Source organism: Petaurus breviceps, unplaced genomic scaffold, assembly GCF_028583685.1.
Source record: "Petaurus breviceps papuanus isolate PSGF00001 unplaced genomic scaffold, PetGlider_PUasm1.0 350, whole genome shotgun sequence".
Classification (NCBI taxonomy): domain Eukaryota; kingdom Metazoa; phylum Chordata; class Mammalia; order Diprotodontia; family Petauridae; genus Petaurus; species Petaurus breviceps.
The window spans coordinates 2,376,793-2,393,308 of NW_027186199.1; the positions used below are offsets into that span (position 1 = coordinate 2,376,793).

Sequence of the window (16,516 nt, forward strand, 5' to 3'; positions counted from 1 at the left end):
CAGCATGATGGAGTGGCCAGGAGGCCAATCATGGGCTCAGAAAGTCCTGCCTCTGACAAACACCAGCTCTGTGACCAAGGGCAAGTCATTTAACTTTTCATTGCCCCAAGTCACTGTCCAAGGTCTGCCTTAGCAGAGGGAGTTTCCATAGGAGTCATTCCCTAAACAGATGAAATCACAGTAGGAGACCAAAATAAAGAAGAGTCCTCACTTGATTCATGAATAGTCTATCTTATTCTTTTGTGAAATGGACTCCAATCTTGGAAGGCATCATGTTAGAATGGAAAGAGGGTTATATGTAGAGCAGGAGTCTATTAATCAAAGTAATCAAGAATTTATTAAGCATCTAATATGTGCCAGACACCCTGCTAAAGGCTAGGGATACAAAAAAAAAAAAGGAACTCAGTCTAATGGGACATCTCCTGAATAGACAAGATACAGCAATCAAAAGGAGAAATACCAGGACATAAGCCCTGGAAGGAGCATGTATGGGTTTGTGTATTGGGGTGGGAGTGGTCTGGGTTACATCACACTGACACAAAAGGAGGTGTGGAGCAGGTTTCAGAAGGTGGAGTGGGTGCTGGAGAGATCTGGACTCTGTTCCAAGGGATCTCCTTTTCTGAGATTAAATGTGTCTACTCATGCCCTGCCTGGGGGAAAGGATGAGATCATGGAGAGTGGATAGGGGAGAGAGACAGAAGTGGGTTGGTGGAGAAGAGATTTATTTCTAATACAAATCACTAGCTCCCAGCCCATACTGGAGTAGGAGAGAACCTCCTATTTAAGAGACTGCACACAGGTTAGCAAACACAGGTGTTCAGCATTGTCCCTCAGCTCAGCTCAGCACAGGTGAGGAGGTAAGTCTGCTTCTATCCTTAGCCTCACTTTTTCTCCTCCATACCCCCCTCCCCACAATGATCCTCAGCTCACTCTGGCTCTTTTACTTTCTGGGTCCTTCAGTACTGGGGATCAGGGTAGGGAATCCCTTCCAGTCAGCACAATGCCAGGGATCAGATAGAAATCATGGTCTGCAAAATCCCTGGACCAGCAGTTTAGCCACCCTGGTTCTCTTGTGCTGGATGAGGTCTAAGGGGACAGAGGTGGAGCAGTTCATTACATGCTGTCACAGTCTAGGTGGGCTGAATGAGGAGTGAGTATAGTAGGGTAGAGCTAATGGGGGTGGGTGGGGATGGGGAGACTAGTGGAAGTGCCATGAGCATTACAAAATCGAGGGGAAGAAGCAGCTAGAAAGGATTGCATGGGACAGAGGGCCCAGATAGGGAGGATTGGAATGGAATCAGGCTGCATTGAGCAGCATTGTGCCCAGACGATAGGAAGGGGTTGGGTCATTGTGAGCTTCCTGGCTCGGACAATGTCTAGTGCATCACCACTGGTTCTGGGTGCTATATTTCACTAAGGCCATAGCAAAGCTAAAAAGCATATAGAGGATGACTGGGTTGGTAAAGAGCCCAGAGATTCAGAAACTGGCAACATTCAGTCTTCCAATCCCCAGGCCACAACAGCACCCTGCAAATACTTTACCATGGAACTCTTTATGTGGAAGAGGGGGTAACAAATAGAGTGGAGGCCCCTTGAGGGAAGGAACTGACTTTCTGCTTGTATTTATAATGCCAGTGCTTAGCACAGTGTCTGACAAACAGAAAACACTAAATAAATGCTCATTAAATGGAATGAAAATGTAAATTAGTTTGGGAAAAATTGTCATGTTTTTATATTGGTCCTGTCTACCCATAAACAATAACTATTTCCCCAATTATTTCAGTCTGATGTTATTTATATAAAAACTTTTAAATATTATTTTATTTATGTAGTTGCTGAGTTTGTTGTGGCAGTTGTACTCCCATATAGTTTACACTGTCCAGATTTATTTTAAATGGCGTATCTCTTACTATCTCTTTGTTCAGGGTTTCATTTGTGATACACAGGAATAGTAATGGTTTATGTGGATTTATTTTGTATCCTTCTACTTTGCTAAAATTATAAATTGTTTCAACTAACATTTTAGTCCATTCTTTGGAATTTTCTAAATATATCATCATTTTATCTGAGAAAAGATAGTTTTATTACCTCATTCTCTATTCTGATTCCTTCCATTTCTTTTTCTTCCCTTGTTGCTATTGCTAGGATTTCCAAGATAATATTGAATCATATGCATGACAGTAGGTATCCTTTTTTCACACCTGATCATATTGGGAAGGCTTCTAACTTATCCCCATTACAAATAATGCTTCCTGGTGGTTTTAAATACTCAAAAAAATCAATGTAAGGGAAAATCTATTTATACCCATTCTTTCAAGTACTTTTAATAAAATTGAGTGCTGAACTTTATCAAGAACTTTTTCTGCATCTATTGATATAATCAGGCAATTTTAAACTTTGATGAAATCAATTATGTTAATACTTTCCCTCATGTTATACCATCTCAGCATTCTTGGTATAAATCACACTTATTCACAATGTATAATATTTGTAATATAGTGTGGTAATGTTTTGGCTAATATTTTATTTAGGATTTTTGTATCCATATGTATTAAAGATATTGGTCTATAATTTTATTTCTTTTTACTCTTCCTGGTGTAGGTGTCAGTATCATGTTTGTTTCATAGAAGGATTTTGGTAGGATCCTTTCTCAATCATTCCAAATAATTTGTTTAATTACTTTTTAAATTCAAGATTATTTTAAAAATCATTCTACTTAATCAGAAAAAATAATAGCAAAATTCATTTGGAGGAATAAAATTCAAGAATATCAAAAGAATGGGTGGCTAGGTGGCACAGTGAGTAGAGCACAGGCCCTGGACTCAGGAGGACCTGAGTTCAAATCCAGCCTCAGATATTTAACACAAATACTAGCCGTGTGACCTTGGGCAAGTTACTTAAATTCAATTGCCCTCCAAAAAATAAAAAAACAAATAAAAGACTACTAAAGGAACTAATGAAAAATAAAACGTAAAGGAAATAGATTACCAGATCTTATAAAGCAGTAATTATCAAAACTATCTGATACTGGCTAAGAAATAGAAAAGTAGTTCAATGGAATGGAATAGACATAATTTAGTCATACCATGTATTTGAGAAGTGTAAAGGCTTAAGATTTTGGGATAAGAATTAAATTATTTGGTAAAAAATGGTTAGGAAAGCTGGAAAGCACTGTGGCAGAACCTGGATATAGGCCAATATCTTATACTATTACCAAAGTAGATATGTGATCTAGATATAAAGAGAGATATTACAAGAAAATTAGAAGAACATGGAACATATTACCTATCAGACTTATGGATAGGTAAACACTTTATGAATAAACAAAAGATAGAAAGCAAAGTAAGGTATAAAAATGGATAATTGTGATCACATTAAATTAAACCTTATTTTTTTTTATACAAATAAAACAAAGGTAACCAAGTTCAGAAGGAAACCAGAAAATTTTGGGGGAAATTTTATAGACAGTTCCTCAGATAAAAGTGTCATATCTGAAATACATAATAACTTTGTATATTCTTCAAGAAGACGAGTCATTCCCCAATTGATAAATGGTCAAAAGATATAAATAGGCAGTTTTCCAATGAAGAAATCAAAACAATTCATAGTCATATGAAAAAATGCTCTAAATCATTATTTATTAGAGAAATGCAAATGAAAACAATCTTGAAGTTTCATTTTACACCTGTCAGATTGACTAAATGATTGAATGGGAAAGAGATAAATGTTGTAGGTGATGTGGAAAAATTAGGACATTAATTCATTTTTGGTGGAACTGTGAAATGATCCAACCATTTTGGAGAGCCAAGAGTTATACAACTGCCTATACCCTTTGACCCAGAAATACCACTACTAAGTATTTCCAAAGATGATTAGGGAAAAAGAAAAGGAACCTAGAGTTTCTTAATTATTTATAGTAACTCTATTTGTGGTGGCAAAGAATTGGAAATTGAGGGGATGCCTGTCAGTTGGGAAATGGCTGAACAAATTGTGATATATGACTGTGGTAAAATATTACTGTATATAAGAAATGAAGAACTTAATGATCTTAGAAAAACATAGATAGACTTGCACAAAATAATGAAGAGTGAAATGAGCAGAACCAAGAGAATGTATATAGTAACAGCAATATTGTTTTAAGAACAACTTTGATCAATATACCATTCTATAAGTCTCTCCCTCAAACTGTCCCCAGTTTTCTCACCTCTCTAGAAATTCAGAGGACTTCTAAAACTCTTCAGTTATATACATTGATCCTCTTCAATCCAGATGAGATTAAGTTTACAATATTCCCAGCCCTCCAATGCCACCTGATTCCCCTGTATTAGTTCTTCCTTTCATGCCCCATTTTTTATGAATTAATTTGTCTTTTTAATTGTTTCCCATCCAATTTTGTTTTTTAGAATCTCTTCGTCGTATACGAGTCAGCCCCAATCTTTCTTTAAAACTATCTTTGTAATGATAACTGTTTTAAGAATACTGTTACTACTAATAATAACAAACAATTAGTAATATTAATATTTTCATATATCATAAGTAAACAGTTTGACCTTAGTGCCTAATAATTAGTCTTTAATGATTTCCTTATATGGATAAGGGATGGACTTTTAAAGGGGAGGGAAAATAAAGAATAAGAGGGAAAAGAAAGTAGATAAGGTAACAGGGATAGAGTGAAAAGAGAGTTTGAGAAGAAAAATAAGATGAAGAAAAGTTCACAAATAGTGATTGTAACTTTTAATGTGAATGGAAAATGAGTTGGGTAATGACTGAACAAGCTGTGGTATATGATGTGATGGAATACTACTGTGCTATAAGAAATGATGAACTCAATTATTTTAGAAAAACATGGAAACACATGAATTAATGAAGAGCAAAATGAGCAGAACCAAGAGAACCTTATATACAGTAATAGCAATAATCTTTTAAGAATGACTTTGATTTAATATACTATAAGCAAATAAGCTGTCTATCATAGATACTCAAATGTTTCCAACATTTTCATCAGTACATGGAGGACAGTAGGAGATACTTTACAACCACCAATAGAAAAGGTGGCTAGGGAAATGGGATCATCAGAAGGGATTTAGGTCAGTGAGAGCCACAATATGTAGGGAAGGGAAGAAAAACATTTAAATGAAAGCAAGTTTGTTAATTATGGAGCAAGCATCTAGAGAACACAGTGGAAAGAACTGGTAGATGTGGGATAGGAAGTTGAGGAGTTAGTGTTGAAGACAACAGGAATAAGGGAGTCAGCAGTAAAGGATGGAGAATAGAATTTGTATGTTAACAGACTTTATGCTAATCATTGATAAAATGAGTCCAAGCCAGATATCAGCTGGAGAGAGGTCTGCTGAGGCAGAGAGATGATTCTATAGAAGATCATTCCTTTAAGTCCAAAGAGGTTCAGTCCTGAGAAACTCAGGAGGGCTACCTCAGAGCAGGCAAGACTAGGAGAAGGTGTGATCTGGGGTAGTCTAGACAGGAGACAAGAGTTGGAAATATGAGGTTGATGTGATCTGAGAAAATCCTCTGGAGCACTGTCAAAGGCTTTGGGGAGAAGAATGAGATCACAGGTTTAGTTCTGGGTCCAAGGCTGATACAGAATTTTTTGGGTAGTCTTTGGAGTGAAGATTCATGGGCAGGCAGCCTTGAATGGGATTGATAAGAGGTCACGGACATTCATCACACTGATGACTCCCTATGTCCCTTTCTTTTTCTTTTTGGAGGGCAATTGGGGTTAAGTGAGTTGCCCAAAGTCACACAGCTAGTAAATGTGACAAGTGTCTAAGGCTGGATTTGAACTCTAGGGCTGGTGCTCTATTCACTGTGCCCCTAACCGCGCCATCCCTATTTCCTTTTCACAGCTTCTAATACTGTGTGTCCTAGTCATAGTCAATGATCACCAATGTTCTTATCAATCACAATCTTTTTGTGTCTCTGTCAGAGGTAATGATCACAATTAGTCATTGGTTTCCTGTTTCCTTGTCATAGACAATTCCCCACTTTCTCTGACATAATCATTTACCATCAATTCCCACATCCACACGAGTCAATAATGCCTCACCCCATTCCTGTGCCCTCTCCCAGGTGTGATGGTGATTATATATCTCTCAGGCTCCTTTCTCTCCAGTTATATGGTTATCTTGCTCCTCCTCCTCCTCAAGAAGCCAATTTTGGCCTCAGGTAAGAGTATTTACTTCTCTTTGCCTCTTGAGGGCAAGGAATAAGGTTCAAACATGGGGGATTGAACATATAGATTCTATCCCACCATAGTAGCCTCCCAAAGCATTCCCCAAATCTCCACTAGTCTCTTCTGGAGATTTTCTTAACTTTCCCTTTTTTGCTCTCCTATTATCTTCTCTCCTGATATACTGTCCCCTCTTTTAGTTGCTTCCTTAGTATTTTCCCCATCCTCCCTTACTCTCTACTTCCCCCCACCATCCCATTTTAAGTCTGTGTTCTTCACACCTTCTTACATAAACCTTGTATATCCTTCCGCTGTTCTTTTCTCTGACCCTCTGTCTCTTCTTCTTCTTGCCTGATTGAATAGGACAGTTCTCAGTGATTGGACCTGAAAGACCCATCCAGGCCCCACTTGGGGGAGAGGCAGAGTTACCATGCTACCTGTCCCCACCTCAGAGTGCTCAGCACATGGAAGTGGTCTGGTTGCAATCCACTCTGGTGGTCCATCTCTATCAAGATGGGAAGGATCAGTTTGGGGACCAGGCTGCTGCTTACCAAGGGAGGACAGAGCTGTTGAGAGATGCTATCACAAATGGTAATGTCACACTGAAGATACGGGATGTGAGACTCTTAGATGCAGGAAGGTACAAGTGTCTCATTGAGGACGGTTTTCACCAGGAGGAAGCTGATATGGAGCTGAAGGTTTTAGGTGAGGAGCTGGGGCCTGGACTGAGAATATTCATACACATGTATGGGGAAAAGAGAGCTGTCTTTCCAGCTCTGTTATTAACAGAATGCCAGGATGTCCTAGTTGGAAGCCAATTCAAAGGTCACACACTCCAACATGTCTCTGAACAAGAAACTTCTCTATGATCCCTGCAGGTACCTATTTTCATTTGACCTATGTCCTTGACCCTTAGCCTGGTGCCAGCACATAGAAGATGCTCAATGAATGTTCATTGAATTTTATAGAGCTTCCAGCCTTTGCTCAAAGACTTCTAGTGAGAAGTCCTTCTGCTTCCTGGGGGAAAATGGCCCTTTCCACTTCTGGATAAATTTAGTCATTCAGAATTTTTTGCTGACATCAAACTTAAATCATCCTCTCTGAAGCTCTCACCTATTGTTCCTAATTCTGTACCAGAGGCACAAGTGGAACAAGTCTAATCCCATTTTTCACTTTTACTAACTATGTAAACCTTGACCAATCATTTTGCTTTTCTGTGCATTACTTTCGTCATGTGTAATAGCATAGGGCTGGGCTTGACAGTTGTGTTTGTCTCTTTAAGGTTTAAAGCTATGGTCTTAATGATATGTATGTAGCAATTTTCTCATCTTACTCTTCCAGAGTGGGGCTGGCTACAGCTTCCCTCAGGCGACCAGGAAGAACAATGGGGTTACCTCTCTCTAAAGCTTTAAGAGGCACCATCCTATTGTGTTTCCTCCATTATTAATTGCCAGTGATTAGCACCCCAGTTCTATTTAGCCAATTAATATCAATTACCTTTTGTAAAGGAATATTTACTAAAATATTGCAAGATTATAATTACAAATATTTCCTCCTTTGGGCACACTCTTCCCTGGAACAACACCGCAGTCCTTTGGGATAGTAGGGAGAATAGGCCCAAACCAATGAAGTTTCTATATGGCATTGATCCAAATGTGGCTTTACCTATGAATAGATGAATCTGCCTCCATGCTTCTACTGGACTGAGTCTTTTAGGTTCTTTGGGACTTGGCTTTTCACTGTCTGGCTACTAGCAGATCCTTGCAAAAGGACTCTAGCCCCCAGATATTCTGATGGCGTCTTTTGAAGCTCACAAGATCATAGCCATCTCAAAGACTGTTTACCTGAAAGCAGGAAACATGCCTACACTAGAGACAGAAGTAATGGCATGGCCATGTCTTCTAAGTTTCAAGCTGGTTCTGGGTGAAAGACGATTCAAGGTCCCTCTTCCCATTCAGAGACCCTCAGAAGTTGGTTGAATAGCAATTTGTCCTCTTTGAACACCAAGTTCAGAAAAGCAAGTTTAGGCTCAATGTATAGAAAAAACTGCCCCAACAATTCGAGCAAAAAGAGTTATATGGTATACACACATATATACAAACATACATACACATGCATACATATAGCATATCTATATACACATACATAGTGTATATATGTACATAAACATGCATATATGTATACATATATGTATGTGTGTGTGTTTGTGTGTGTATATACCACAGGAATTAGTTGGCTACCCCTCCATGTGAGACTTAAAGCAAAGGCTGGATGACTTGTAGGAAGAGTCTCAAGGCAGAGTCAGATTCACGTGTATATTGAAAAAGTTGGGCCTCTGAGTTCCCTTCCAAATCTCAGACCCTGTGAGTATAACAACGATCCAAAAGTACACAAAACTGGCCCACAATCTTACTTATACCACCAATGCAGCCTAATGATTTATCTCACAAATAGGTGGGGCTAAAACCTGGTGATGTGGCTTGAGCTGGAGATGAAGAAAGAGGATATAGGCATAGTAATGTTATTGGTGGAAGGGGGATGAGTGTCTGCTGTGGGGTGTAAAGTTGGGGCAGGGAGCAGCAGGGGTCAGAGGGGCCCAGAATTTGGCCATAGACATGGCCCTGCTTTCAGCTTAGTGGGGGTGTGAGTGTGGGAGGTAGGGAGGGAATATTGTGCAAAATTGGAGCATTACTTCTCCAATACTGAGACTTACATGCAATTGTGTTTTAGGTGAAGAAACTGTGTCACACCTTTTTCCACCAATTTACTTTTTGTTCCCCATGATGGTTTGTGTGGTGATATATTTAATATTTGTGTCATTGATGCTGCTGTTCCAAGGTAATTAAGAGAAAAATTGGGGCAAAAGGCTTCCTATCTGGCTTGTTAGGCATATCTGGTTAGGGAGAGGGCAAGGATTTTGGAACCCAGAGTCTAGGGAGCCTGACTTTTTACTTATCCCCTGTTTACTTGCAAAGGATTATACCTTGTCCCCCCAGGACACTCTATGTTCCATGTTCTTCAATGTCTACCCATAGAACACCTTTCCTCCCAACTACATTTGTAGTTATGTGACCACATGAATTCTCCACATCATCCCATCCCCTACTTTATATTTTTCTGGGGGTCTCTGAAAAGAACTGGTCCTGTATATCCAGGACCTTCTTTCCTCAACTATTCATTCATCATATGTTGGTCAATTGACTATATGCAAAGAATGTACTAGGCTTTATGGGATTATAAACAAGTATGTCTTTCTTCTTCCCCAGTACCAATCCCTGCCCCCGGGTAGGGTAGGCAAGGTAGAGGTTTAAATAAAGATCACCTTTGACTTTTAAAGCAAGTGAAAATAGTTTAAATTAACCAACATTTTAAAGAGCTGACATGCTTTGCTTTGAAGTATTGGGCTGAAAAAAGTTGAAATTTTCATAATATGGTTCTTTCCCTTGGTAACTCAGGAACTTGTTCTTGCCTTCATAGAGCTAACAATCTCTGTGAGAGTGAGTCAAGGACACAAAACTGAGTTAAGTACAAAGGGCAGATCTGGGTAATATATTGTGAGAAATCTGAAGGGGGAGAAATAAATTTTACCTGGTGATATAGGAAGGGATCAAAAAAGGTTTCAATGAGAAGGTGACCCCTGAGATAGGTCTTGAAGGAAGAATGGATTTAGATAGGAGTAGAGGTGCCTTGGGAGTGGAGCAAGGAAAGGGGATGGGACAGAATTAGGAGGAAAGACAGAGACTAGTAGAGTTCTATAAAATTTAACATACTTGAATTAATTAATCAAGAAATAAGAAGTATTTAAGTATCCACTGTATGCTTGGCACTGTTCTAGATACTGGGGAAAGAAAGATAAATATGGAATATCCTTGCCCTCAAAGATCAGGGGAAGACAAGATGCATAAAGATCTATTAGGGAAGACAAGATGCATAAACCTAGCAAATAAGTGCAAGATAATTAGGGAGGGGAGGTACCAGCTTCTGTTGGATGACATCTGGAAAGATGGGTTATGGATGGTGGCAGCTGGGCTGATATTTAAAAAAAAAACCATGAGGGATTCTAAAAAGTAAAGTTTAAAAGGGAGTGCATTGCAAGCAAAGGTGACAGCCTGTACAAAGTCATAAAGTTGGAAAATGTACGGGGTAGGACAGCAGGAAGGTGACTATAGTAGACCTTAGAATGTTTGAAGAGAAATCATGTGCAATCCAGCTCTAAATGTGGGACAGGTTGCAAAAGGGTTTAATGCCAAACAAAGGAGTTTGTATTTGACCCTAGGGGGAATAGGGAGTCACTAGAATTTGTTGTGCAAAAGAGAGGCATCCTTAGACCTGTGCTTTAGCAAAATCACTTGGCCGTTGAGTGGATAATGGATTGGAGAGAGGAGAACTTTAAAGCAAGGAGACTAATTGAGAGGTTATATTGTAATAATCCAAGCAAGAACTGAGTAAGGCCTATAATAGAACGGGGCCATGTGAGTAGAGAAGGAGACTAATAATATAAGAGATGTGTTGGAAATAGAATTAATGAGATTTGCCAACTGATTACATATATGGTGTGAGGAAGAGTAAGAGACTATGGATTATATTACAACCTTGAATCTGTGTGCCTGGAAGAATGGCAATACTCTTGAGAGGATTAGGGTTGTTTGAAAGAGAGTTGTATTTTGAGGGTAAGACAAAAATTTAACATTTAACTGCTTAACTATAAAGTCAGTATTAGGAACAGAGGAAAGTACAGTCATGTCAGAGGTGATGGTCTAGAAAATGTATTAAGAGGTGAAAAGATGGGAGGTCATGGTGAAGAAAAAGACTAGACTTAGAAGGAATAAGGTGCAGGGAAAGAAAGTATGAATAGAAATTTGTGGATGATATGAAAGTCAAGGGTATGACTATTTTTTCTTTATTGACTGAGTTGAAGTAGAGGACTAAGTCATGGGACCTGAGGAGTTTAAGAAACTGAGAAGCTGGGGCGGACAGGTAGCACAGTGAGTAAGAGCACCAGCTCCAGTGTTGGGATGACCTGGGGATCAAATCTGGGCTCAGATACTTAGCACCACACCAAGAAATAACTGGCCATGTAACCTTGAGCAAGTTACTTATCCCCGATTGCTTAAAAAAAAAAAGAAACTGACAAGCTAATGTGTTTGAAGGAATATCAACACAGATGTAGACAAGGCCTTGAATGACAAGAGTTGCAGTGGAAAGAAATACTGCGATCCAGGTACTTTTTTATTCAGAAAGGAGGAATTATCTGGAGGCCAAAAGAAATTATCAACAATTGGGTTGTTTATTTAGATAGAGTGAGTCTCAAAGGAAGAAAGGATTACTGAATGACAGCAACAGAATTGGACCCTGGAAGTAGCAATGGAAGTGAATAGCTTTCTGAGTCCCTCTCAGGGACCTGAATCTCTATTCCCTCTACAATCAAATATAAACTCCTTTGTTTGGCATTAAGCCTCTTTACAACGTTGTTCTACATTTAGAGACATATTGTACATCACACATATTGGAAAGGATACCAAAAGGATGAAGTATCCCTGAGGGGCAGCCAAGTCTCACTGAGTGCCAGAAGATGAAAGGAATAAGAGAGAAAAAGGTCTAAAATGAAAATAATTTTCTGAATAAATTAAGGAGCAGGAAGTAATAAAGAGATTCAAAATGAAGGAACATTGGTTATTAAGGAGTAGAAATTCCAAAGGGTACAATGGAAGGGTGAACAGACCACTCTTATTATAAGAAGTTTACTTTTGGGTGCCACAGTGATTATGTTTCACCCCTTATCCTAGTTGGTGCAGCTGCTAAGGAGGCTATATCCACGTGAACAACTGAGTTGTTCTTGAAGCTTGTTATGGGGAGGGGGCAACAGAGACAACAAAATCACAGTCATGCTCTTGGGACTGGGGGCTTCTCTCAGTATATTTTCGCAGGTCCAAACCCTGGATGGGTGAGATTAGTGGAATCCTGGTTCTGACTTGTTCATTTCAAATTGAAATGTGCATTTTTTACTTGTGGATACGGCACAGATGCAGAGGTAAGAAGAGAGGGGTGGGCACCAATGTGATGGAATCGTGAGATGATAAAGCGCCAATTGTGTAGGCTTTAAGCAACCTGGAGTCTGAATGTCCCTCAGTCCTTGTGCAATCCTTACTCTCCTTGTTTGGTATAGCCTGATCTTTATTTGCCCCTCAGCCCCAAAACTTAAGTATTTCTCATCTGTGTAGTCCTCAGTTTGTGTACCACCCTGACCCCTTATTGGGTCCCAATGTCAGGGCTGCTCTGATGCCTTTGTGTCCCCAATCCATATGCAGTCATCCTTCTGAGTGTGCCCTGAATTCTGATTGCAACCCATTTTCTTTACAGCCCAGACTGAATTCTCCCTCACTCTTTAGAAAAAATGATCGAAATATCCTGGTCTCCACATAGTCTTGACCCCCAAAGTGTGGTTAGTTCCTATTTAACCTTGAATGCTATAGTGATTCCCAGCCCTCTTCAATGTCTTTACCTAAAGTATAGAGGCCTGGGACTCTTCTGATTATGGAGTAACTAAAATAGAGTGTGATGCATAAGGTACATTTGTATCTCATATGAAGAGGCCTGAGGGCCCAGGGCTTCCAAGGGACCAGAAACAGATAGTCACAGCTGTCCTTCCCCTGGAGAGCTGGGAAGGGATATCTTGTTTCTTTTCTGCATCATCTCATTGGTCCTTTCTCATATGCAGGATTTTTTTTTGATGAAACATCACCTTGGAAGGAATGGAAATTCGCAACAGCAATCGTTTTGTTGGTAATTACAAAGCTCATTCCCTTTATACTTCAAGCAAAATATTTCCTTCAACAAAGACCCTGTTGCAGCACCAAGTCAGTCCCCAGAGCTGATAATAAGGTAATTTCAGGTTGGACCTGTATTTGACTCAATGATAGGTAGAGTTAGTGACCTAGAGAGGAACTAACCAAGGGACACTAATTCTGAGGTGAGGGTGGTGCAGGATTGGAAGAGGATAAAAGGAAAGGAGAAACTCATAACAATGAGCTTGGTGGGAGGCTTGCTCAAGGCAGTAGACCTAATTCAGACTGGTCTGGGAGGAGGAGAGTATAAGGGAAGTCAAAGAGAAACTATTTTCTTTTCTTCCCATTCTCCTGCCCTTCTTATCAACTCATTCACATACCTTTTACTAGCTCCTCCTTAGCCCCCATGTAATAAAGTGGCCTTTTCCTTGCCAAGGTCAACTCCTCTTAAACCATAAATGATCCCATTCCATTCTGTCTCACCAGTATATTACCCTTGTGATTGTCATTCTCTCACTTATCTTCAATCTTTCCCTGCCTATTGGATGCTTTGCTACAGCCTACAATCATGCTCATGTCTCCCCTCTCTTTAAAAAACTGTCACTTGATCTGTCTAGATCTTTCCTTCCTTTTGTCACTAAAATCCTTGAGATTATCTATATGAGTTGTCTCCACATCTTTTCCTTTCATTCTCTTCTTATCTCTACAGTCTGACTTCTTATTTTATGATTCACTTGAAACTTCTTATTCTGAAGTTACTGATGTTCTTTCCATTGACAAATCTAATGACTTTTTTTTTCAATCCTCATCCTTCTTAAACTCTCTGCAGCCATTGAGATTATCACTCAGCCTCTTCTACTTGATACTCTACTCTTTCTACATTTTCAGGACACAACTCTTTCTTGGTTCTCCTCTTACCTATCAGAATTCTCCTTCTCAATTCCCATTATTGGATCTTCATTCATGTCATGCCCAACAACTATGGGTTATTCCATAGAGTTCTGTTCTGCGCCCTTGACCTTTTCTTCTTCTTATTTAGCATTTCTCTTGATGACCTCGCTTTTGAAGAAGCCAAGGCTGCCATAAAATTGGTCCTAGATTTGTGGCCCATGCAAAATGATCCAGTGGAATTGCAAGTAACTGTACAAGATGATTATGCAAACTGGAGCTTATGGCAAAAACAACAAAGCCGAAAGGTACCCTTGGGATTTTGGTGTAGGAAACTCCCTTCATCTGGAGTCCAGTATACACCTTTTGAAAAGCAGTTATTAGCTACATATCGTGCTTTGGTGGAGACTGAACAACTGACTCTGGGCCAGAAGTGATATTAAGACCTGGAATCCCAATTATGACCTGGGTAATCACAGAATTGGACATGCCCAAGAGGCTATTATAATCAAATGGAGGTGGTATATTCAAAATAGAGCGAAAACAGGCAAAAGTGGAGTCTCTGCTCTACAAGAATCTGTAGCAAACATAGAAATTGAGAGGAATGACACACTCCCTGTGCCAAAGCAACAGTTGGTACAGTCCTCTGTAAAATGGAATGAGAAGTACGACGGATTAACTGAAGAACAAAAGAAACATTCATGGTTTAATGATGGGACAGCAAAATATTTGGGTGAAAAAAGACATTGGAAAGCAGTGGCCTATAACCCATGTACTAGAAGGACTTTGGAGAGTACTGGGATAGGTGAAAGTAGCCAATATGCTGAACTTATGACAGTACATCAAGCCATCAAAAGAGAACAAGGAGGACAGTGTCATATATTCACTTATTCATGGGTGGTAGCTAATGGGTTAGTTACACGGATGCCCATGTGGAAAAATCAAAATTGGGAAATTCATGGCAAACAAGTCTGGGGCAAAGAATTATGGGAAGATATCTGGAACATGTCTTTGGTCACTGACTTGTCAGTTTTTCATATAGATGCTCACGTGGCCCTCACCATGCCAGAACGTGAATACAATGCTCATGCTGATCAACTGGCAAAGATTGCTACCGAACATATTGTCCCTACTTTGACAACAATTGTTGATCAGGTATTAGCAAAATGGGTCCACCAAACAGCAGGCCATTTGGGGGTCCAGGCCACACATCAGTGGATGCAGGACTGAGATATTAGTATCTCTCATTCACTGCTAAGTCAGATAGCAGAAGAATGTCATACCGTGTTTCCCTGATAATAAGACCTATCCCGAAAATAAGCCCTCCCCTTACTGTGTAAGATTCCTCTAAAATAAGCCCTCCCCAAAAAATAAGCCCTATTGAGATTGCTACTGTAGAGAAGGTGATCCCCTGTGCTACACGCTACATTATGGTACCCTCTGTATGTACTGTCCCCCCCCACCATGAAACGCACGCCGCGCTCCAAGCTGCATCCAATCAGAGCTGCAGCAGTGAGTGCGTCATCCTGTTCTTTATTGAATTCATTATTGAATAAAGGTACATTTTTTTGTTCACATTTACCTGTTTATTAAAATTGCTGTCAATGTTCATTAAAATAAGCCCTCCCCTGAAAATAAGCCCTCTGGTGTTTTTCTGTCCAAAAAAATTAATAAGACAGTGTCTTATTATCGGGGTATAGGTCAGTTGGAAAAGGAGCAAACTGTTCCTCGGATAGTAACTGGAGAGATAGCAAGAGGAAAAGTCCCAGCCCAAATCTGGCATATAGATTATATTGGTCCACTACCACAAGATAAAGGATGCAGATTTATATGTACTTGTGTCGACACCTATTCAGGTGTATTAGTGGCTTACCCTTATAAGAATGCAACCCAGAAAACACCTTGTAAAACTCTAGATCTCAAAAGTCTATATTATGGAACCCCAATGCAGATTCAAAGTGACAATGGGTCACATTTCAAAGGTAATGAAATGAAGAAGTATTGTATACTAAAAATATAGAATGGATATATCATATTCCATATTATCCACAAGCATCTGGGTTAATTGAAAGAATGAACGAATTACTGAAAGAACAGTTGAGGAAGTGAAGTTCCAATAATTCATATCAACATTGGAAGGATAATTTGTTCGTGGCTTTACATAATTTGAATAATAGACCATTGGGAGGAAGTACACCTCTAGCCAGAATGATGACCCCAAATCTGCAAATTAGAAAACAACAAATAAGATCCCAAATATTGAGTATTGGACATTGAGGCCAGATGTCCCAGCACTGTACCCAGGAACACCTAGTTTGGTGGGGTATGATTTACATTGTTTAGAGGACTTTTGGTTGGACAGAAAAGAAATAAGAAAAATCTTCACTGGGACATGCATAAGAATCTCTAAAAATCACTTTGGACAGATTTTACCCAAATCAGGATTAGCAGCTCAAGGAATACATGTATTGGCTGGAGTAGTAGATTCTAATTATCAAGGAGAAACTGTTGTAACATTACATAATTTAAGTGAGAGGCTCATACAGATTCACAAAAATGATAGGATAGTTCAAGTGATTATCATTCCTTGTAAAACAATACCACTTGTAAAAACTGACCCTCCTTCCAAAATAACTGTCAGAGGAACTGAAGTATT

The 16,516-nt window shown here is 39.4% G+C and overlaps 2 protein-coding genes across 5 annotated transcripts in view; both read left to right on the forward strand.

The window, feature by feature from the left end:
* The first annotated feature begins 732 nt into the window (after positions 1-732).
* Positions 733-16,516, forward strand: part of LOC138168076 (myelin-oligodendrocyte glycoprotein-like) — a 50,873-nt gene continuing 35,089 nt past the window's right edge. For 3 of the 4 annotated variants that reach the window (XM_069097109.1, XM_069097111.1, XM_069097112.1), the window contains exon 1: positions 761-857. The gene's annotated coding sequence lies outside the window, so the exon portion shown is untranslated. Of the gene's footprint in view, positions 858-16,516 lie in introns of all 4 variants that reach the window. The other variant, XM_069097110.1, reaches the window with a different exon arrangement.
* Positions 785-15,437, forward strand: LOC138168079 (myelin-oligodendrocyte glycoprotein-like). Its single transcript, XM_069097121.1, has 8 exons — positions 785-849; positions 2,146-2,180; positions 6,088-6,183; positions 6,551-6,892; positions 8,918-9,025; positions 12,102-12,218; positions 12,906-13,069; positions 14,012-15,437. Exons 2-8 carry the CDS (start codon positions 2,171-2,173, stop codon positions 14,021-14,023), a joined length of 849 nt encoding a protein of 282 aa, XP_068953222.1. The 5' UTR covers positions 785-849; positions 2,146-2,170; the 3' UTR covers positions 14,024-15,437.

Coding starts and splice junctions, on each gene's coding strand:
- LOC138168079 (XM_069097121.1), top strand. Junction 9,026..12,101: donor ATTGATGCTGCTGTTCCAAG/GTAATTAAGAGA, acceptor GGCTTCTCTCAG/TATATTTTCGCAGGTCCAAA. Junction 12,219..12,905: donor GATACGGCACAGATGCAGAG/GTAAGAAGAGAG, acceptor TCTCATATGCAG/GATTTTTTTTTGATGAAACA.